The sequence below is a fragment of the Lagenorhynchus albirostris genome, chromosome 7 (genome assembly GCF_949774975.1).
Source record: "Lagenorhynchus albirostris chromosome 7, mLagAlb1.1, whole genome shotgun sequence".
NCBI lineage: Eukaryota > Metazoa > Chordata > Mammalia > Artiodactyla > Delphinidae > Lagenorhynchus > Lagenorhynchus albirostris.
Window position 1 is genome coordinate 87,002,240 of NC_083101.1, and position 24,236 is coordinate 87,026,475.

Consider the following 24,236-nt stretch of genomic DNA (forward strand, 5'->3'; position numbering starts at 1 on the left):
TTTTTATAAAATTATTTCAACCTGCAGTTCCTCGTGTTTTGTTGCTGATTTGTTAGGCTTACTATGTGACATGTGATATGAAATATTACATGAAATTGAATCACAGGATTTAATTTTTCAAATCTAAAAGTATCTTCTGTGAAATATTTTTGTATACCTATCATATTGCAATGAGTATCAGGAATCATGTTCTAGTCCTGATTTTATTTGCTATTTGTGACCAGGCGCAAATAACCTAACATTTCTCAAAACTATCTTCTTGTCTTTAAATTAAAGCGCAGGATCAAGGAATCCCTTAAATTTCTTCAAGTTCTAATATATAATAAGTCTATGAAGTAAAAACAACATTGGTGAAGGTTCAAGAGGTAATAATGCTCATCACATTCCTAACACTAACCTGCCATTCACTATATATCTTTCACTACACCTGACTCAAGAATCAAATTGTCCTTTTGTTGACCCAAGTTTTTTTTTTTTTTTTGCGGTACGCGGGCCTCTCACTGTTGTGGCCTCTCCCGTTGCGGAGCACAGGCTCCGGACGCGCAGGCTCAGCAGCCATGGCTCACGGGCCCAGTCACTCCATGGCATGTGGGATCTTCCCGGACCGGGGCATGAACCCATGTCCCCTGCATCGGCAGGCGGACTCTCAACCACTGCGCCACCAGGGGAGCCCTTGTTTTGTTTTTTAATGAGAGTAAAAGAATATATATTATATGAAATTTACCTTCTTCAACATTTTAAAGTCTACAGTTCAGTAGTATTAAGTACATTCGCACTGTTGCATAACATTGACTATTAAACTTTAAGGTTTAGGTTACTTATTGGCAAACAAGGACACATCTATTTCTATCACCTCTACCCTGCCCTCATCTGTTCTTCCTTTCTTCTGCTTGATACAATGGCTGGAAAACTGTATCAGGGGAGAGATGCTACAACCTAAAATCAGCTAACTGAAACTCTGAGACTCAATTTCTTATGCTGTCTTATGTTTTCATACTTCTATGGTCTGAATGTTTGTGTCCCCTCAAAACTCATATGTTGAAATTCTAATGCCCATTGTGATGGCTTTAGAAGGTGAGGTCTTTGGGAGGTGATTAGTTCATGAGATGGAGCCCTCATTAGGAGGATTAATGCTCTTAAAAAAGAGATACCACAGAGCTCTCTAGCCCATTCCACCATGTGAGGACACAGCAAGAAAGGGCCAGCTATGAACTGGACGAGGGCCTTCACCAGAATGCTACCATGCTGACACATTGATCTTGGACTTTCCAGCCTCCAGAACTGTGAGAAATAAATTTCTGCTATTTATCTACAGCTACCCAGTCTGTGGAATTTTGTCATAGCAACCGAAATGGACTAAGACACATACTTATTTTTTTCTTGAGCATTTTTGCTGGATTAACTCACAATTTTGGAGGTCTATGAACCACAGATAGATTCATATTTGACTTCTGCAGTGTGAATATAAAGACTACTGTTTTGTAAAATATTAAAAGGTTTAATCCTCTTTCTCAAGGGCCTCTTTGATAATCAAGTAATACTCTTTTGAAATGCCCATGCTATCATCATCTGTGTTTTTTCTCTTTTTGTAGATTTTACAGGCTTAACTTTACTAGATCATACTTTGCCAATGTTTTTGCATCCAACTTAGTTATCCAATATCATTTTTATTGACTTCTGGTAATTCCTGAATATCTTGCAAGGCTTTCAATTTCACTTTGCAGTGCAGTTTTACAGTGTTGGATGCTTACAATATCAGCACCTAGACAAGGATGTCACTCTAATGGGTTCAGACAAAAGCTACTGTTAAATGGGGGAAGGAATGTTTTAGGATGTCTAATTTTGTGAGGCATGTAAGTCACTAAAACATATTTTATGTCATGATTATTTCACTTCACCATGTATCATAACCATGGTGGTGAGATTAAATAAGAAACACTCAGAAATTGAGGCCCCCTTCACTTCTGTTAGTCACAAGAGTATTCCATCACCCAGATGATCTCTTTCATTTAAATCAATATTTACTTCTACGTGATTTGTCTAATCACTCCTATTTAGAGGTCAGCTCTTTAGAAATGAACATCTTAAATAAGTGGACCTCTGGAAAAATTAGACAACATTAAAAAATAAGACAACATTACACAACTAGTCATTTCAATAGGGGAAAAAAATCAAATTTCTTCTCTGATAGTTGCAGAAAAAAAAAGTAAGCTTGACTGATATTTCCAATTGCTATTGATTTTAAGGACAATGTGAACAGAATTTAAGTAAAACAGATATATTTCATCAATTCCAATTCCAAGAAGATTTTTCCCTACATTTTAGAATTTCCAACATCAAGATGCATGTTAAAATCAAGAGTAACAAGTACAATGAGTTTTTTTCAGCTGCACCTAGAAAATATGCCTTATAATCCATGGTGTTTAAGTTAGAATCTAGTCTAAAATTCTAATCTAACTAATGTGCTATCAACTATTAGCCAAAATATTAAATTGAAGAAATGGCTATGCAGAATTCAACTTTCAAGTGGATGCATTCTATTGATAACAAGAGTATATTGCAATACTAAATCCTTACTGTGACTAGGTATTGTTTTAGGTGTTTTATTTATTTTATTTAATTTTTACAATAACCCTATTATTAATCTGTCATGGGTGAGGACACTGAAGCAGTGGGGTTAAATGACTTAACCTCTTAACCACGTGTGAGGACCAACATAATGGATGAATTAGATGTTTCTCTTCCATACAAAATTTTTACCTGCTGGTAAACAGAAACAAGTGCTATTCTAGATGAAGCATTTTATGAAAACACACTAATTTTTAGTATCTGTCAAAGAATGGATACCTATTTACAGAGCAAATAGCCATATAGTTTTTCTCATTAAGATCCTGTGGTAGGCAGAATAATGATCCACCAAAGATATTCACATGCTAATCCTTGGAACCCATGAACATGTTACTTTATATGGCAAAGGGACTTTGTTGATGTGAAAAAGGGTATAGACCTTGATATGGGAGGATTATCCTGGATTATTGGTGGACCCAATCTTATCATGTGAGCCCTTAAAATCAAATAGTCTTTCCCTGCTGCAATTAAAGGGAGATGTGACTATGAAAAGGTCAGGGGGATGCAACATTGCTGGCTTTGAAGACGGAAGGGTGTCCGTGAGCCAAGCAATGTGTATAGCCTCTAGAAGCTGGAAAAGGTGAGGAAACATACTCTGCAGAGCCTCCAGAAAAGAAGGCAACCCAGCTAACACTTTGATTTTAGCCTAATGAGACCAATGTAGGGCTTCTGACTTACAGAACTATAAGATAACACTTATATGCTGTTTTAAGCCATTAAGTTTTTGGTAATTTGTTAAAGCAGCCATAGGAAACTAATACAGGCCCATGTGGGCTAACCTCCTTCAATGAAATATCCTACAGCATACAAAAACATTTTAACATGTGAGGAAGCATTTCTGGATTAATCTACATACAACGTCTGGAAGAGTATTAGATGAGCAGTATTCATTAATTCCTGAGTGGTATGCTGCCCTGAAGATGCTCACCAAAACAGCCTGATGGTTTGCTTAGTGTTTACCCATATAACGTGTTATACAAACCACTGGTAACTTGGGATGGTACACGAAAAAACACTTTCAAGTTTTCATAGTATCTTTACCTTTGCCTTCTACTTAGGGCATGTGTTGCAGGTTCTGTACTCAGAAAAGTTATTTATAACTTACTACATTTTAGTATATGACCTAAGAAGATATGCCTTCTCTGGGTGTCCTGAGCCGTCGGTGTCCACACGGCTGAGGCGGCACTCCAAGCGGGAACCGCTCGCCTCCCAAAGTCCCTGGGCGTCCGGCAACTCGACGAAGGAACCAAGCGCCTAATATAAGTCACAAGATACGATCGCGGGGACGACGGTCTCCTGCCAGGCCGTCACCCTCCTTACCGGTCCTTAAAAGACCCACTGCAGGCCCACGCCCACGAGCATCTTTCTGCCTTTCTCCGTAACCGCAAGAGCCGCCGCAGGCTAGCAGGCGATATGAAACTTCGCGATACTTGCAACTATCGCGGTTCTTTGTGTTACCGGTTTCCTAGAGGAAAGACGGCCGGAAGATCGCTCCGCCCATGTCAACCAAGATTTTGTTCTCGTGAGATCCCGAAAACAGATCGGGAGCCAGTTCTCGCGGGATTTTCCGAGTCAGGGCTGGAAGTTGTGGTGGGTCGCAGAGCGAAGCCTATTACTGAGAGGGAGGTTAGGGGGTCGACCTGCCTGCTTGTTGTCCTCCCCCGGCGGCGGAGCCCCAGACGATTAGGTGAGCGCCGCCTTGCCAGCTTCCACAGCGCCCTCCGGCTCTGCCGCTGTCTCGAACGCAACCGGCCCTTCTCCCTGGACCCCGTCAGGCTCCACCTTTGCTCCCTCTCGTCCCGTGACGTCGGGCTTCGGGGGCGGGGGGCTATGTACAGAGGGCGGCGGCAGGTGGAGTTGGCCGCCGTCCGCCCGCCAGCCTCCTCCTGGCGGTCCTCCGCCGCCTGTCAGGTGTTAAATGCAACCAGGCTGCCAGGCCCTTCCCCCTGGCCAGATGGATCTCTCTGTCCCGAAGCCCCGCGCGGAAACCAACAGCAAAGGTATAAGCTCCGAGCTCCCCTCTCTCCCCAGACAACTGTCTTTACTGCGTAGGGTTGGACCTGTTCCTGCCAGTTCCCTTGGGGTTGCGGTTTTACCCTGCGGCTCCTGTGAGTGACAGCTGGAGATTGTGAACCACCTCTAGGGCTGGGACAGTTCCTTGTGATTCAGAGTTGAGAACCTGCACTCTGAAGTCAGACTGCCCTGGGATCTAGTGCTGGCTCTGACAGTCATTTGCTGAGCAACTTTGGGTGGTTTCCTCGTCTGTAAAACTGCTGTCTTTGCTGAGTGAGTTCTTGTGATTATTAAATGAGATGGTGTTAAGCAAAGCATTTATGTGACCGTGTCTGGCTCATAGTAAACCCTAAGTAAATGTTTGGTATTTTTATTCTCTGTTCTTGTATGCCTCAGTTCTTAGTGAATGGTAGATTTGTTATTAAGTAGGTGAATAAAGGTTGAGATATTTCGTTCAGTTTATTACACAAAGAGCTTAATATATGATGTACTGAGTCAGGATCACCTTTAATGGGTCACCAAGAGAGGGTTTAAGGAGGGTATGGTTATCTGCCACAAGTCATCTGGGATGGCTTCTTGACCCTAAATTAATAGCTTTCATTATTAATAGTGACATAACAAAAGCTACCAGATATTGAGTGCTTGTTCCGTGCCCAGAAATATGCTAATTGTTTATGTACATGTTTTCCTTTGAGGAAGATACTGATCTCATTAAATAGATGAGGGATTCAGAACTAAAGTTCAGAGACGTTTAAGTAACAAGCCTCAGCTCTGACGGCTAGGAATTGATGACACTATAACTCAGGGACCACAAATATAAATACCTATAGAAACCTGGCAGGTGAAATAAATGGATGAAGCTGCTGAGTGGAGATTATAGTAACTGGAATGCTCATACCTCATTTAAAAGGGGCAGGGGCTACTCAGTTCCAAGGAATTGTTCATTCACGTGTGAACTGGTATAGCATTGTAGTTACAAGTTCAGATAGCTTGGTTCAAATCCAGGCTCTGCCACTTTCTAGCTGTGTGACCATGGTTAACCTTTATCTGTTTCACCATTTGTAAAATGGAACTAATAATATTACTTACATGAAGGGTTGCTGTGAGGCTCAAATGAACTACTACATCTAAATTGCATGCCTGGCACACATAAGCCCTCAAAATGTTAGCTATATATAAATATTTGTTAATTTGATAAGTATTTGAGTTTCAAACATTGTCCTAGGTGCCCAGAATATGGCAGTGAACACAAGTCCCTGCTCTGGGGAACTTATATTTAAGTTGAGATAAACAATAACAGACAGTTCATATTTTTCTCTGAAAATGGTATCAAGCAGGGTGAAGGAAGAGAGAGTGGCGGGGAGTGCTATGTTAGATTGGGTGGTCAGAGAAGATACCTCTGAGGAGATGCCATTTGAACAGAATCCTGAATGAAGTGAAAGAATCAGTCACTTTGGTATTTAGGAGGAGCGTTGGCGGAAGGAACAGAAATCTCAGGAGACTAAGGTGGGAGTATGCTTACCATGATTGGGGAATAGCAAGGAGGCCAGTTTGGAATGAAATCAGGAGAGAGGGAGGAAATGAAGTTAAAGAGGAACACAGGGACCAGATCATAAGGAGCCTTACCCCTATTCAGTCCAATAGGAAATCATCCTAATTTAAGCTATTTGTTCTGGAGTTTGAATACTGAGAGATAACCGCCCTGCTCAAACTTAACTGAATCTATTAATATTTAGTTCTAGAAATTACCCAAACTCAGGAACCAAATAGACTTCTGTAAGTTGTTGTGTGAAGCCCGTGAGGATTTTGCACATGCTGTATGTGCCCTCTGACTGATATTCTCTTCTTAGATTTCCTTACTTTATTTAATTAAATTAAATTAATTAATTAATTTTTTGCGGTACACGGGCCTCTCACTGCCGTGGCCTCTCCCATTGCGGAGCATAGGCTCTGGACGCACAGGCTTAGTGGCCATGGCTCACGGGCCCAGCCGCTCCGCGGCCTGTGGGATCTTCCCAGACCGGGGCATGAACCCGTGTCCCCTGCATTAGCAGGCAGACTCTCAACCACTGCGCCACCAGGGAAGCCCCTAGATCTCCTTACTTTTTAAACTGTTTCCTCAGTACCTCCTTCTTACAGCACTTTGTTCTGCCAAAGCACTTATAGCAATTTCATGTGTGTGAACTTTTGAGTATTTGTCTTTCTCATTAGATGTCAAGGTTCTATGAGATCAAGGATGTGTTTTTGTTAATAAATTCAGCTCTTTTATTGAATGCCGACTGTGTGCTGGTCCTGGGGATAAAATTTTGAAGAATACAGACATTTTCTTGGAAAAGATATTCTTCTCTAGTGAGAGGCAGATAAAAAAAGTAAACGTGATAATTAAACATTGTGATATGTGCTATAGAGACAATAAAATAGTACAGAATAGTGGGGTTCCCTACTTTAAATAAGGTGGTCTGAGATAAAGTCTCTGAGGCGATGACATAAAAACACCTGAGAAAAGACCTGCTTAATATGCTTGAGTCAAGGGAAAAATTGATAGATTAAGTTGGAGAGGTAAGTAGGGGAAGATCATACAGGGTCTTACAGGCCATAGTAAGGAGCTTGGACTTTATTCTTTGTGCGGTGGGTCATTATTAAAAGATTTTAAATGAAAGATTTACTAATAATTTATATTCTTAAATAGTCACTATTGCTGCTATGTGGAAAATGGATTGTAGAGGGAAATAGTGTCAACAGAGAGAATGGTTAGAGAATGGAGGATAGAGAATGGAATTTGTAGCAGTAATTTAGGAGAAAGCCAAAGTTTGGCAAATTACAGTCAAGGCCGAATTCAGCCTGACACTTGTTTTTTTGTAGATAAAGTTTTACTGGAGCACAGCCATACCCATTTGTTTATGTGTCTGTGGCTACTTTTGTGTTACAAGGGCAAGAGACAGTATAGCCTGCAAGATGTAAAATAACAAGTAGCTAAAATCTGACTCTACAGAAAAAGTTTACCAACAGTTGTTTTAAAGTGATGGTGGCATGGAGGAAAGTGATGCTTTTTTTTTTTTAGGTAGAGCCAGCAGGACATTCTGATGGAGAGGATGTAGGGACTAATATATAAAGAGGAATAAGGGCTGACTAAAGGTTTTTTACCTTGAAAAGTTGGTTAGACAATGATGGCCTTTTAATGAGATTTGGAAAGACTAGTTCTAAGCAAGGTTTAATCACTAAACCTTGTGATGATTAAATTAAACCAAGGTTTAATCATTTTTGACATTGGTTTTCTTCATTTTAACTGTGTGGTACAGTTCTAGCAAATAATTGGTGTTAAATCATATATGTTGAATAATAAATAAATTAATGAATTAAGTCTTTAAAAATTAGAAGGCGTTTGCTGGATAGGTAGACAAAGCATGTGAAACAAATAATGTATTAAGAATTGTTGCAAGGCTTAACGTAGGTTTTAAGGCTCAAACAGTACTGTTATGAAAATAGGGCCCATCAACCTATTTTTTATCCCTGTATAGTGAATAAATGTTTTATTTTCACATTAAAACTCTTCTCTTTTAGACTAATGTAACAATTCTCAAACAGTTTGGATGCAAAGATTAGAGTGGGAGAACAGATTTTTTTTGCTGATTGTTATATAAAAACAACCTTATCAAAATTAGAATAATGGTTTTACTTTTGAGGAACAACTGATGAGGAATAGTATAATGAGCTCTTCTTGCTGAAGAGAATATAGATGTACTAGTTATAATCATGAATGTTATACAAGCCTAATTCAGCATCAATAGGAAGTCCCTGGGAAACTACCAATGATATATGATCTCAATGACAAATATGTGAGAAAAATAATTCCTAGTATCCTTAAAATTGTAGCTATACAATTCCTCTGGGATTCTTGCTATAAGAAATTCCATTTGGGAAATTACTTTTACTTAATTTCCTCTATTTGGTACCTTTTAATTGTACCAACAGTATACTCTGCAGAGGCCCTCTTCCTCATTCATAGTGCTTTATTTTCTGAATAGAAAATAAAATAGCTCTACAGTTAAGCACAGAATAAATTTGTACATAGAGACAAGTCAGACTCTTCAAAGAATAATAGAATCTTAGCAGAAAGAGATCTTAGAATTCATCTCTTTTTTAAAAACCTTGGCTCTTCAAAACCTAGAAGGGAAAAAGCTGTGACAAAGCTGGTACATATCACTCTAGTTGAGTTGGGAGATTCCCTTGATAGGTTGTATACAGATTCAAGCAACATTTTAGAAGCAGCAATATTGACAGTGAGAAGAAACAGCTGTCTTCAGAGAAAGGAGATGGAGTAACTAAAAAAGCAGACAGAAGAATCACAAAAATATTGCTGTTCAGAGGATTTTAGCTTACCTGTTACCAGGTCCTATTCAGTGTTATTCTACCATATCATGAACGTTATACCTAATGTTCATGAGTCATCATGAATATTTAAATAAGTGGTTCTCAATTCTGGCTGTGCATCAGAGTCACCTTTTGAATTCAGCAGTAACAACCAAACACAATAATAAAACCAAATGCCCATGGCCCATATCCACTGAATCAGAATCAACAGACGAAGCATATATGGGGAGATTATGACACACAGCCAAGGTGAGAAAAACTGGAAATAAATTATGTACCCTTTATTATGATAATATGCTTGAGGAAAATATACTTTAGGAAAATATTTATACATGTTATAAGTATAATTTATCTTGTTTCAGATTTTGGAAAGGGTATTTATGTGAGGAACACTTTTTCTCATAGCAGTGGATAAATGAGGTGTTACTTTATAAGTTAGATTTGGCAAGTTTATTTTCTCTTTTATTATTATAGATATATGGCATCCAGGAGAAAGATGTCTCGCCCCTTCTCCAGATAATGAAAAACTTTGTGAAGCAAGCATAAAATCTATCACAGTGGATGAAAATGGGAAGTCATTTGCAGTCATCTTATATTCAGATTTTCAAGAAAGGAAAGTACCTCTTAAAAGACTTCAAGAAGTGAAATCTGTTAAAGATTGCTCCAGGAATTTTATATTTGATGATGAAGATTTGGAAAAACCTTATTTTCCAGACAGAAAATTTCCATCATCTGCTGTTGCTTTTCAATTATCTGAAAATGGAGACTCTATTCCTTATACTATTAATAGGTATTTGAGAGACTACCAAAGGGAAGGAGCCCTGTTTCTCTATGAACACTTCATCCAAGGAAGAGGGTGTATTCTTGGTGATGACATGGGACTTGGAAAAACAGTACAGGTATTTATTTTAATTACTTTATAATTAAAATTCAATAAAGTCATACATATTATATCATATATATTACATACATGAATGGATACCATATGGAAATTTCTGTTTGTATCGCAGATCTTATAATTGTTTCGTGTGTGTGTGTGTGTGTGTGTGTGTGTGTGTGTTTGTCTCACACAGTACTTAAGGATGGTGTTTAGTCATTATTTTATCTTCAATATTTATTTAGTACCTATGAAATACATTATTTAAAACGATGTTATAGTATAACGACTTGTTTTTACCTTTGGTAATACTAGTACTAAGATATCAATTATATTTAGAGTAATTTAACTTTCTTAGTAATACCTTATGGAAGGAAAGCATTCTGACATTTGTTAAGCTACATAGCATGGTTAAATTGACTTCTTCAGGCCTTTTGTGCATATTGTTGGAGTTTATCAAAGCATAAATTTCTTAGTCTGGGATCTCTGGGCCACTAGGAGTTCTATTGGTGGACTTCAGAGAGGCCTCCTATTTCTCTAAAATGTGTGCCAGAATTTGTATATGTATATACTTTTCTGCAGATAGGCTCTATGTTAGTTATCTATTGCTGTATAACAGATTATTCCAAAATGTAGCAGCTTAAAACAATACACATTTATCATATTAAAGTTTCTGTGAGTCAGGAATCTGGGTACCATTTAGCTGGATCTTCTGGCTCTGCCTTTCATAAGGCTGCAGTTATTTCAAGGTTGGACTAGGGAAGATTCACTCCCCAGTTTGTGTGGTTGTTGCAGGATTCATTTCCTTGTGAGTTCTTAGACTGAGGCCTCTGTTTCTTGTGAGCTATTGGCAAAGCCCTTCCTTGGTTCCTTACCACATGGACCTCTTCATGGTGCTTCTCACAGTGTGGAAGCATGCTTCAACAGGGAGAACAAGTGATCAGGCAAGAGAGAGCACTACTAGTGAGACACAAGTCATGGTCTTTTGTAACCTAATCACAGAAGAGACAGCCTTCATTTTTGCCATATTCACATCATTAGAAGCAGGTTGTGAGGTTCAGCCCATACTGGGCTGAAGGGGGGACATTAAATAAAGTTGTGGATACCAAGAGGTGGGGATTATTGGGAGCCTTGTCAGAAGCTGTGTACCACAAGGGTTTATAGTCCAAAAAGATTAGAGTTCTGAACCTAGACTTTATACTAAGCAATCACTCTGGATTTTCAGGAGTGTTTGTCTAGTGTGATTAAGTCCTTCTGTGTTTCCATCTTTACAATTGAATTTAAGCTATTTTATTCTTCATGACACCTCCATTGTTAGTGGAGTTCAAAGGTAAGCGAAAAATTAAGTTTAACATTTGAAAATAGCCAAATAATAGCTATGTATAAAGCTCTGGTGTAAAAAGCTAGGGTAAAATTAAGTCCCTCAGTAATCATAGTGTGTTTCTATTAGCCATAATCTATTTTCCTTTAATCTCAGGCAATGCACATAGTTCTAGGCTTGCACATTGAAGGTGTTAAATAATTGCTTGTGGAATAAAACGAACTTACTTTCTCAGGAGAAGAGGTTCCAAGAATAAAGATAGGAGCCTTTTGGAAACTACCATCTGTGACCAAGATATGCAGATGAATATTAAAGGAAAATAAATAATAAAGCCCTTCTGTGACTGTCTTTACATATACTTTTACTGTTTTTGCCCATGCTAGAATGTTCTTTCCCACATGTCTTTGACTAGTCAATGCCTGTTCATCTTCAAAATCAGAAACATGAGGGAGCTACAAAAAGTGACCTGCAATTTGGGAAACCCTACCCTAAACCTACTAAATACAATTCAAATTCTTCTGCACATTTTAGGCTCATATTAAGCTTTCATCTTGGAAGCTCATGTCACAAAGAAATTCCCTTTATTTTACATTTTATAAGATTATTTTAAAAGTGATTTTACTGCACAATTTTATATTTTCTGACACACTGAAATCATTGGAAGGCTTTGAGTTGTATTATATGCTATGACAGTGCTGCTATGAATATCTTTGAGGGCTCACCTTCTCAAGATTAGGAAATAGTTTTTGTACTAATTTTGATACATAGCTGGATTTATCTGATCCTTGAGGACCTAGTTCACTGGTTATTATTCTTGTAACTCAGAAAATAATTTCTACATAAATAGGCGGTTTGGGGAGATCCATTTAAGATAGAGCTTCTGTAGATAGGATGACTAACCCAGTTGAAGAAATGTGGACAATAGTTAATGAGCTCACTAGAATTTCAAAATGTAGTAGAATTAGGTGAAAATGTTCTATGAAAATAGACCATTGGCAATTACTCTTTGAACTATAGTAGTAACTTCTTCATTTTGTTTTCCTTTTTTCTGATCTCATCCTTTAAGTTTTCCCCTCGTATATTCTAACTTGGCCGTAGTATGAAATTGAGCTCTTCTTTTTAAAAATGCTTGTTTTACATACCAAAAAAGTTTGCTTCCCTCATTCCAAATTGAAAAGTGGGTAAATTTAATATTTTAAATTCTTCAAAGGATGAGGATTTAAAAATATCCATTTGATCTACTGACTTGGAAATCATTGAAATCTTTGAGTAAGAGCCATTTTGCTGGAGTATTGGGGGCACAAGCCAGAATGGAGTAGGTGAAGACATGGACACCAGAAGCATGCTCTTCTCTTTATATGACCTAGTAGTAGCTGAAGGAGGATAGGATTTCTATTTTGTTTGTTTTGTACCATTTGGGGTTAGGGGGAACTTGAGTATGTTTAAAGTGAATTGGAAGGATCTGATTGAGAGGGAATAGTTTCATATACAACATACATAAATATATACATGTATATGCTTCATATGTGCATGTCGATGAACACACAGACATACATAAATATGCAAAAAATGGAATCCCTACTACCTTACAAACTGATTTTTCCTCAACATCTTGTTATGAAGCTTTTAAAACACATAGAAGAGCTGGAACAATTGTACAATGAATACCCACATACCTACCACCTAGATTCTGTTAACATTTCATTATATATGGCTTATTAACATATCCATCCATCCCACCATCTTTTGTTGAGTTTTAAAGTGGCATACATTAGTATGTTTTATCCCCAAACACTTGAGCATGCATATCATTACCAAGGTTCAATATTTAATTATAATTCTTTTTTTTCATTTTGAAGTAAGATTTACAATGAAATGCAGAAATCTTAAATGTACCCACAATTCCATGAGTTTTGACAAATACATGTCTCTGTGTAATCTGGCTAAACTGTGTAAGCTCTTTCAGGATATAGAGCATTTTAACTCCAGAAGATGTCTTCACGTTCCTTCCTGCCACCCCCAAGAGACATCATTGTTTTGCTTTTTTATATCATAGATTAGTTTTGCCTTTTCATATAAATGGGATCATACAGATGTATTCTTATATAAGGCTTCTTTTACTTAGATAATATTTTGTGATTCATCTTGTTATTGAGTGCATGGGTAGTTTGTTTCTTGTTACTGCTGAGTAGTATTGCTGAGTTGTATGGATGCTGCATTCTGTTTATCCATTCTCCTGCTGATGGACACCTGAGCTATTTCCAGTTTTTAGCTGTTAGAAATAAAACTGTTAAGAACTTTCTTGAACAATCTCTTGTGTACCCCTTTCTCTTGGGTAAATAATTAGGAATGGAATTACTTGGTCATAAGGTGATGTGTGTTTAGTTTTGTATGAAACTGACACTTTGGAAACACTTTTCTTTCATTCCTATCAACAATGTATCAGAGTTATGGTTACTCAATAACCTCTCAAAATTTGGTTTTGTCAGACTTATTAAATTTTTGTTGGGTGTGTGTATCTGTAAGTTTGTGTGTTGTTTACATATTTTATTAAGGTATAATTGACATACAATAACTGTAAATTTATAGTATATATATAGTATATATATAGTATATACAATTTGATAAGTTTTACATATATTTATAGTATATATATAGTATATATAGTATATATATAGTATATATAGTATATATATAGTATATACAATTTGATAAGTTTTACATATATTTGCACCCAAGAAATGATCACTGCAGTACCACAATCAAAATAATATATCACTCCAAAAGTTTCCTCATGTCTGTTTGTGCCCATGATTTTTTCAACACCAATAATTCTATCACCACTATTTTCACTTTTAATTTTTAATTGGACTAAGAAGTTAAATTGGGAAAGAATGCAAAATCCTAGATTTTTATGAAAATTTCTTAGTGTTTTACAGAAATCTCACACCTAATTCAAAGGTAATTTGAAAATGACTATATATTTACATGATATTTAAACAGCTAATGTAACTATAATAAACAATTTCACCTGGAATATACAGGTTTGGGAAACTGACCTTTGATAATCAAACAGCTCAAATGATAGGAATGGAGTTGAATGGGCATTTACTATAAGGTCATATTTCTCAAAAGTGTGATTTCTGGACCAACAGCATCAGCATTACCTGGAATTTGTTAGAATTGTAAATTCTTGGGTCTTATCCCAGACATACTGAATCAGAAACTCAGGGGGTGGGGCCCAGCAATCTGTGTTTTAACAAACCCTCTAGGCAATTTGAGGTCCACTAAAGTTTAAAAACCTTTGCTCAGACTATACATTTTTCAGAGGTGATGGAAAACTTGTTAATCTGGTGAGTTGGTTCAGTGAAGGTTGATTAAGAGAGTGTTTAGTCTATGTGGATATTTATACATAAGATGACCATTTCATTTTTAAAATAAAATTTTAGAAACAAATGATATTAGAGATAATCTTGTTCAGCTTCTTTAAATGAAGAAACTGAGGCACAGGAGTAGTAAATGGCTTCCCTCTAAGGACATATACAGGAAGTAACCATTTTAATTTCCATTCTAGTACTTTTTTCCCCCTTCTTTCTCTTCCCTTTGCTGCCTCCATCTTGCAACCTTTTGTTCAGCTTTTAATTAACTGTATTCATTCATTCAATTAGTTGACATTTATTAAGCACTTAGCGTGGTCCAGGCCCTGTGATAGGCACTGAAGAGCCTAATATAAATGTGCATGATCACTACCCTTACAGAGTTCACGAATGATGATGAAAAGAAATGTAGTTAAGGGGCCATCACCCAGTCTGATATTCCAGTGGAATTAAGTAGAAAAGCAAGCCTGCCTGGGGGTGTCAAGGAAGGCTTCCCAGGAAGTTGGTATTTTCATCCTTTGCTTTTTTTGTTGGGTTTGCTTTTGAAAGTTCACCAAAATTTAAAACTAATTTGAGTGATATCAGTTAGGACGTTGAGGTTTTTTTGGTTTCTTTTTTTCACTGATGGCATAGTTCTAGTACAGTGTTCGAAAGGTTTATCATAAAAGAACTCATTCATTGAATCAAAGTGATTTTGAAAATCTTAATTTGGTAATTAGCTTTCATAGGCACAAAGTCTTAAAACACTACTATTAAATAAGTACATATGTGTTTTACATGTTTATTTCCCCATCTGCTATGCGAAGAAGATGGTATTAGTACTTTTTGAGCAGCAGAGGAGAGAGAAAATTTTGCAAACTGTAAAGATTTTCTTTGAATCTTTGTTTTTATATTATTTGATATTATAAAAAATGTCATTACTATACATTTTAAAAATATAGGTATAGTAAACCTCAATCCTGAGAGAAATGGTGGGATTGCTGATAATCATAGCTTTCTTAGGTTATTGTCAATACTGTTTTTTGGATAATGTGATCTTTAGTTGATTCAAAAGCTATACTAAAATTTAAAATTTCTTTAGATCACAAGTCATGTTGTTCACTCAGGAATATAGTAATAAAGAAAATAATCATATTGTCTTTATTTTCATTCATGGAGAATGAAAATAATGCCATGACATCCAATGTGAAAGGTGAATTAACCTCCAGAGGCACAAAGCCTTTAACACAGAAACAAAAATGTCTTAGCATTTTGAAGATAAATTGCTTTTCTTGTTTTGGCATGTACTTCAGGTTTTAGGAGTAGAACTTTGTAAAAATAAATGGGCTAGGTCCCCTTTTAAAACAGCACTTTGTTGTTTCTGTAGTTTAAAGCAAGTAAAAATCATCATACTTTTTGAAGTATGATTCCAAAGTACTTGCTTACCTTTTTATCTCCCAGGGAGATGAAAAATAAGGAAAGTAGGCTTTTTGTTTTAATCCTATAAGAAATAAACAATTTTTGCTCTGCCTTCTGTTGGTCTAAGAGGAGGTTTGTTGCATTATTTGCCTGTCTCTGACTTATGCTATATATCATGAGCTGACTGTGTATGAGAAAAGATGGTCTATAAAAATGTTTGCCTGACAGTTTCAAAAGAACGCCTGTAAAAACAAAGCTTTCCCAGAGTGATATATCATTTCTGAAATGCAGTTTTTGGCCTTTTACTGTTCTATAGGTGGCTGATTAAATAGTTTTTTGTTCTTTTCATCTTTAACCATAATTTTAGAACTACTGTATTCTACATTAAAGCATGTTCTTTTTTTTTTTTTTTCAGATTAGCTTTGTAAACCTGCATTGTAAATACGTTGTTCTCCTGTGAATTACAATTTTGATAGACCTCTCCTATGCTAGTATGAGTGATAGAGATGGCTAGATCTACCCCAAAATTATGTATTCCCTTTGCCTTCTTGGAGTTGTGGCCAAATGACAAAGAATACGTTTCCCAGTTCCCCTTTCATGTCTTGGGCTTGTCAACAGAGATGAGGGTGGAAATGATGAGTGCTATTTACAGTCTTGGTACATAAAATCCACCTGTGCTATTCTTTGCATTCTCTCTCTCTCTCTGTCTGTCTTCTGGATGTTGACACATTACTGCTAGCATTACCCCAATATAATGAGCTAAAAAGTTTGTCAGTGGTTTTAAGTTAGCCTCTCTAGTTAGTGTGTATTCTCAACTAAATTCAAATTTATTTTCATTTCAACTTACATTTTAGGGGGTAGGTGAATAATCTGTTAGGAGGTAGTATAGACTATTTTAAAGGGATGCAAAATTTTTCTTTAAAATCATTAACGTATTTAGTGAATTAAGTAAAGCTAATCCATAATTAGAGCTTACAAATTTAATCATCTTTTATGGAACTTCTTCTAAAGATGAGATTTTTCAGTAAAATAGACATTTTATATAGCTTTGTTTCATGGAATTTGACAAGTTAGAGCTAAGATTGTATAACAGATAGATGAACAGATTGAATTATGAATTATCATAATTAGGACTATATAAGTGTACCTCAGAGATATTGTGGGTTCAGTTCCAGACCATTGCAATAAAGTGATATCATAATAAAGCAAGTCACACAAATTTTTTGGTTTCCTAGTACACATAAAATTTATATTTACACTATGCTATAGTCTATTAAGCATGCAATAGTGTTGTGTCTAAAAAAACAATGTACATACCTTAATTAAAAAAATACTCTGCCACTGCTTTATCAACTAAGTTTATGTAGTATTCTAAATCCTTTGTTGTCATTTCAACAGTCTTCATAGCACCTTCACCAGGAGTAGATTCCATCTCAAGAAACCACTTTCTTTGCTTATGAATAAGAAGCAACTCCTCATCCCTATAGTTTTCTCATGATATTGCAGCAGTTCAGTCACATCTTCAACCTGTAATTCTAGTTCTCTTGCTATTTCCACCACATCTGTGGATACTTCCTCCCCTGAAGTCTTGAATCTTACAAAAGTCATCCATGAGGGTTGGAATCAACTTCCGAATTCCTGTTAATGTTGATATTTTGACCTCTTTACATGAATCATGAATGTTCTTAATGACATCCAGAATGGTGAATCCTTTCCAGAAGGTTTTCAATTTACTTTGCCCAGATCCATCAGAGGAGTCACTATCTATGACAGCTATAGTCTTATGTAGTATATGTTTTAAATAGTAAGACTTGAAAATTGAAATGACTTCTGATCTATGGGCTGCAGAATGGATGTTGTGATAGTAGACATGAAAACAACACTAATTTTATTGTACATCTCCATTAGAGCTCTTGGGTTAACAAGTACATTGTCAATGAGCAGTAATATTTTGAAAGGAATCTTTTCTCTCTGAGCGGTAGGTCTCAACAGTGGGCTTAAAATATTTAGTCAACTGTGTTGTGAACAGATGTGCTGTCATCCAGGCTTTGTTATTCTATTTATAGAGCATAGGTAGAGTAGATTTAGCATCATTTTAAAGGGCCCTAGGGTTTTCAGAATGGTAAATGAGCATCGGCTTCAACTTAAGTTACCAGCTGCATTAGCCCTTAAGAGAGTCAGCCTGTCCTTTGAAGTTTTGAAGCCAGGCATTAACTTCTCCTCTCTAGCTATGAAAGTCCTAGATGGCATCTTCTTACAATATAAAGCTGTTTTGTCTACATTAAAAATCTGTTGTTCAGTGTAGCCACCATCATTAATTAGTTATCTAGATCTGGGTAACTTGCTGTACGTCAGCACTTGCTGCTTCACCTTGCACTTTTACGTTATGGAGATGGCATCTTTCCTTAAACCTCATGAATCAACTTTGCTAGCTTCAAACTCTTATTCTGCAGCCTCTCACTTCTCTCAGCCTTTGTAGAGTTGAAGAGAGTTAGGGCCTTGCTCTAGATTAGGCTTTGGTTTAAGGGAGTTATTGTGGCTTGTTTAATCTTCTATCCAGATCACTAAAACTTTCTTCATATCAGCAATAAGCCTGTTTCAATTTCTTATCATTCATGTGTTCACTGGAGTAGCACTTTTCATTTCCTTTAAGAACTTTTCCTGTGCATTCATAATGTGGCTGTTTTGTGCAAGGTGCCTAGTTTTTGGCCTGTCTTTGCTTTTCACATGCATTCCTCACTAAGCTTAATCATTTCTGGCTTTTGATTTAAAGTGAGAGACATGTGACTCTCTCTGTCATTTGAACACTTAGAGGTCACTGTAGGGTATTAATTGGCCTAATTTCAATATTGTGTCTCAGGGAATATGGAGTTGCAAGGAGAAAGAAGGAGAAAGGAGAACAGCTGGTTGGTGGAGCAGTTAGAATACACACAACATTTGGACATTAAGTTTGCTGCCATATGAGGGCACAGTTCATTGCACCCCAAAACAATTAGAATAATAACATCAAATATCACTGATCACAGATCACCATAACAAATATAATAACAGTGAAAACGTTTCAAATATTGTGAGAATTACCAAAATGTGACACAGAGACATGAAGTGAGCAAATGTTGTTGGGAAAACGGCACTGATAGACTTGCTTGACACAGAGTTACCACAAACCTTCAATTTATAAAAAACACAATTATATGTGATGTGCAGTAAAGTGAAGTGCAATAAAATGAGGTATGCCTGTAGTTTTCCTGTAATGAAACAATCTGAGATGAGTTAAGAGGAAAGCAATGGATTAGGTCTTATACTGCCTCATTTAAACTGTTATATGGTATCTAATTGGTATCTTTTTTTTGCCTTTTCAGTAGCCTTTGAAGACCAGTTGCCTATAATTTAAAAGAATATACATATCAGTGTGTGTGATGGTATGATTACAAACAGTAAAATTTACACATCCTTAAGATGAATGAGTTTTGACAAATATATATATGTGTGTATATATATTTGTAATCAATACTGTAATCAAGGTATAGAACATTTACCTCACCATAGAAAGTTTCCCCATGTTCTTTTACAGTTAATACCCCAGTTGCCTAAACTTTTTATTATACATTTTCTATGATTTTTTCTGTTTTAAGTTATATTCTAGGAAGTGTTGAGAACCCAAGGTGTTATGAATACTTACATCATCTGTGAATTCAGTAAATTCTAAACTTTAGCTACATATCTTTGAATGCAAATATAAATAACTTTAAATTGACTAAAAATATTATAAAGTGGAAATAGTGGGCATGCATCAAAGATCTTTTATCAGGTTATATTAAAAATATTCAGGAGGTGGGATCAAGATGGCAGAGTAGGAGGATGTGGAGGTCACCTCCTCTCCATAGACACATAAAAAATACATCTACATGTGGAACAATTCTCACGGAAAACTAACTGGAAACTGGCAGAAGAACTAACAAGCAAAGCTGCAAGAAAGATCACCACATAACCAGGTAGGATGGAAAAAAATGGCATTGGATCAGGACCTGCATGCCTGGGAAGGATCTGAAAGAAAGAGAAGGTCCACATGGGCAGACCCTTTCCTCAGGAGCGAGCAGGTTGAAGCACAATCTGGGCATCCCAGTCCTGGCATCCTGTGTGGAGGAGACAGGCTTTCCTGTGGAAAAAAACACTGGGACAGACAGAAGGGCTGGAGAAATCTAGACTGTATTCCAGGGAATGCACGCATGCTGGCTTGCCAGCAGTCATGGTGGAGAAAGCCTTGCACTTATAGCTGACACTTTGATGCACTTGCCCATCTGAACTGGGAGAACACCCCAGCCTCCTTCACTCCACACTGCAGCATGGCCAACCGAGCCCTGGGAAAAGACTCAATCTTGCTACACAGAGACAGACCAGGGGGGGCCTGGTGTGTGATCTAGGTGGGGTGGTGGCCATTGTCAGCACACGCATGAGGCAGCAGGCAGGACTGCTGCAGCCACTGTCAGGGCCTGCACAGGTCAGTGCCACAAGAACACACTGTGGCAAAGTGCTGAACCTCAAGCAGACAGGCCCTGGGAGAGGACTCAATCTAGCTATGCAGACAGCCTGGGAGGCCTGAAGTGTGATCTGGGAAGGACAGTGGTAGCTATTGTCAGTACGTTCAGGAGTATGCAGTGGTTCATCTCCCAGTGAGAATGCCCTGCCTCTCTGCGCACTCCACACCACAGCTTAGTGCTAGATCTGGGACAGACAGGTCATGGGAGAAGACTGCCTCAGAGGCAGCCCAGATCTCTTGCAGCTGTACAGCCACCTGAGTTCCTGTAGCCACAATGCCCTGACCCCCAGCCCACACCACACCCCAGCCTTGCACTAAATGTGGGATGAACATAACAGAGAAAGGGATGTGAATTTGGGCTGCTTCTGAGCAGAGCTGCAGCTACCTACACAGGCTATGCACAGGTAATCTGGAGTACATGAGCCTCACGTGCTTCAGCAATCACAACCTTTGGGGCAGGGCATGCACTCGAGGACAATGGAGCTTGATTGAACGTGACCCTCAGGGCTTCTACTCCAACAAGTGGGCAGCAAACCCCACCCCTGACAGAGTGGCAACAGCCACAGAGCAGAGAGGACATTACGCCTCACACCTTCATAAGCTTTAGATGCTCTGACGAAGCCAACCACACCCCCTTTCAAGAAGATAATGGCTAGCATACCCTGAGGAAAGATGTGGCCGGCATCCATACCAAAGCCAGCCCTTGCACCAAAAACATTGGATGCACAGTCTACAGAGGGACACTCCCACATAAAAACATTCCTTCAAGACCACAATAGACAACTGTTTCTCCTAACTTCATAGAGACAGAGAAAGTTAAGTAAAATGAAAAGGCAGAGGAGCTACTCCCAATTAAAAAATGAGAGAAATCCCCTGAAAGAACAAATAATGAAGCAGAGCTCATCAGTCTACTAGACCTTGAGTTCAAAAAGGTGGTAATAAAAATGCTAACTGAATTAAGAAAGATTATCAATATAAATGCAGCTCACTGTAACAAGGAACGAGAAACTATGAAGATGAACCAACCAAAAACAGACAATTCAATTGCCAAGGTAAAAAACAATCTGGAAGCAATGAATAACTGGCTAAATGGCACAGAAGAATGAGTAAGTGATCTGAAAGCTAGTTAATGGAAATCACCCAAACAGAACAGCAGACAGAAAGACAAATGAAAAAAAAAAAAAAGCAACATATGAGATCTATGGAATAATATAAACATGCCAACCTATGCAAAATAGAGGTTCCAGAAGGAGAAGAGCGAAAGAAGGGGATAGTAAATGTATTTAAAGAAATTATGGCTGAAAACTTCCCAAACTTAAAGAAGGAAACAGATATCCATGTACAGGAAGCACAGAGGGTCCCAAGCAAGATGAACCCAAACAGACCCACACCAAGACAAATCATAATTAAAAGGGCAAATATTAAAGAAAGAGAAAAACAAAGAGTCAGTTTCAAGGGAATCCCCATAAAGTTATGTAGAAACTTTGCAAACCAGAAAGGTTCCAATTCCTGGAAGGGAAAAACCTGCAACCTAGGATACTCTACGCAGCAAGATTATCATTTAGAATAGAAGGAGAGAGAAAGAATTGCTCAGACAAACATAAACTAAAGGAATTCAGCAATACTAAACCTACCCTAAAAGAAATATTGTAGGGTCTTCTCTAAATCGAAAAAAAACAAGAATCTATAGGAAAGGGAAAATCACATTAGGAAAGGCAAATATATAACAGGATTGAAGATCATATAAATAAGCCAGTACGTAGGTTAAAAACCAATTAAAAAATTATAAAAGTGATTACAACTACAATAAACAGTAAAAGGATAAGGATGAAGATGTAAAATAGGACATCAAAATCACAAAATGTGGGGGAGGGGAGTATAAAAACATAGATCTTTAGAATGTGTTTGAATGTAAATGTCAATTTAAAGCAATTAGATATAGTTATGGTTCAACATACTTGAACTCCATGGTAACCACAAATTGAAAATGTATAATTCATAGAAACCAAAATGAAAGGAACTCAAGCATACTACAAAGGAATTCATCAACCCACAAAAGGAAAAACAAAAAAGAAATGAACAAAGAACTATGAAAACAACTGGAAAACAAGTATTAAATTGGCAATAAGTACATACCTATCAATAATTACTTTGTCAGTGGACTAAATGCTCTGATCAAAAGACATGGAGTAGCAGAATGAATTAAAAAAACCAAGAACCTCCAATATGCTGCCTACAACAGACTCACTGGAGAGCAGAAGAGACAGACCCTGAAGGTGAGGGAATGGAAAGATATTTCATGCAAATGGAAGTGACAAGAAAGCAGGGGTAGCAATATTCATATCAGATAAAATAGACTTTAAAACAGAGGCCATGAAGAAAGACAAAGAAGGGCATTGTATAATGATAAAGCAATCAATACAAAAAGAGGATGTCACACTTGTTAACATATACACACCTAATATAGGAGCCCCTAAGTATATAAAACAAATACTAATAGACATAAATGGAGAAATTGACAATAATAAAATAATAGAATTTAACATCCCACTGACATCAATGGACAGATCATCCAGACAGAAAATCAGTAAGGCCACAGAAGTCATAAATGACACAGTAGACCAGTTGGATGTAATTGATATCTAAAGGACACTACATTCCAAAAAAAACCTCTCAAAAACCCCACAGTACACATTCTTTTCAGGGGTGCATGGAACATTCTCTAGGGTAGATTGCATATAAGGTCACAAAATAAGCCTCAACAAGTTTAAGAGGATAGAAATTATTTCAGGCATTTTTCGTGACCACAGTGGTCTGAAACTAGAAATCAACCACAAAAAGAAAAACAGGAAAATAATGAAAATGTGGAGACTAAACAACGTGCTACCAAAAAACCAGTGGGTCAACGATGAAATCAGAAAATACCTTGAGATAAAAAAGATGAAAACACAACTTTATAAAATCTATTGGATGTGGCGAAAGCAGTTCTTAGAGGGAAGTTCATCACAACACAGGCCTTCCTCAAGAAACACTAAAAATTTCGAACAACCTAACTTACCACCTAAAAGAATTAGAAAAAGAAGAACAAACAAAATCTAAAGTCTGCAGAAGGATGGAAATAATAAAAATCAGAGAGGAAATAAATAAAATAGCAATAAAGCACAATAGAAAAGGTTAATAAAACCAAGAGCTGGTTTTTTGAAAAGATAAACAAAATTGACAAGTCTCTAGCCAGGCTCACCAAGAAGAAAAGAAAGAGGCCCCAAATAAACAAAATAAGAAATGAAAGAGGAGAAATAGCAACCCATACTGCAGCAGTACAAAAAAATCATGAGAGAATACTATGAACAGTTATATGCCAACAAATCGGGCAACCTAGAAGAAATGGACAAGTTTCTAGAAATAGCCTGCCAAAACTGAGTCCAGAAGAAACAGATAATCAGAACAGACTGATCACTAGAAGTGAAATAGAATCTATGATAATAAAAAAAATTCCCTGCAAACAAAAGTCCTGGATTGGATGGCTTCACTGGAAAATTCTACCATATATGCAAGAAGAGCTTATACTTATCCTTTTCAAACTATTTCAAAAAATTGAAGAGGAGGAAACATTCCCAAATTCATTCTATGAAGCTACCATCACCCTGATACCAAAACCAAAGAGGCTACAAAAAGGAAAATTGTAGGCCAATATCTTTGATGAATATAGAT

At 37.2% G+C, this 24,236-nt stretch overlaps 1 protein-coding gene across 1 annotated transcript in view; it reads left to right on the forward strand.

Moving 5' to 3' along the window:
* The first annotated feature begins 4,161 nt into the window (after nt 1-4,161).
* ERCC6L2 (ERCC excision repair 6 like 2) overlaps nt 4,162-24,236 on the forward strand; it is a 140,043-nt gene continuing 119,968 nt past the window's right edge. The window contains exons 1-2 of the mRNA XM_060155378.1: nt 4,162-4,628; nt 9,487-9,911. Of these exons, the coding sequence (XP_060011361.1) occupies nt 4,547-4,628; nt 9,487-9,911 (507 nt within the window). The 5' untranslated portion in view covers nt 4,162-4,546. The remainder of the gene's footprint in view (nt 4,629-9,486; nt 9,912-24,236) is intronic.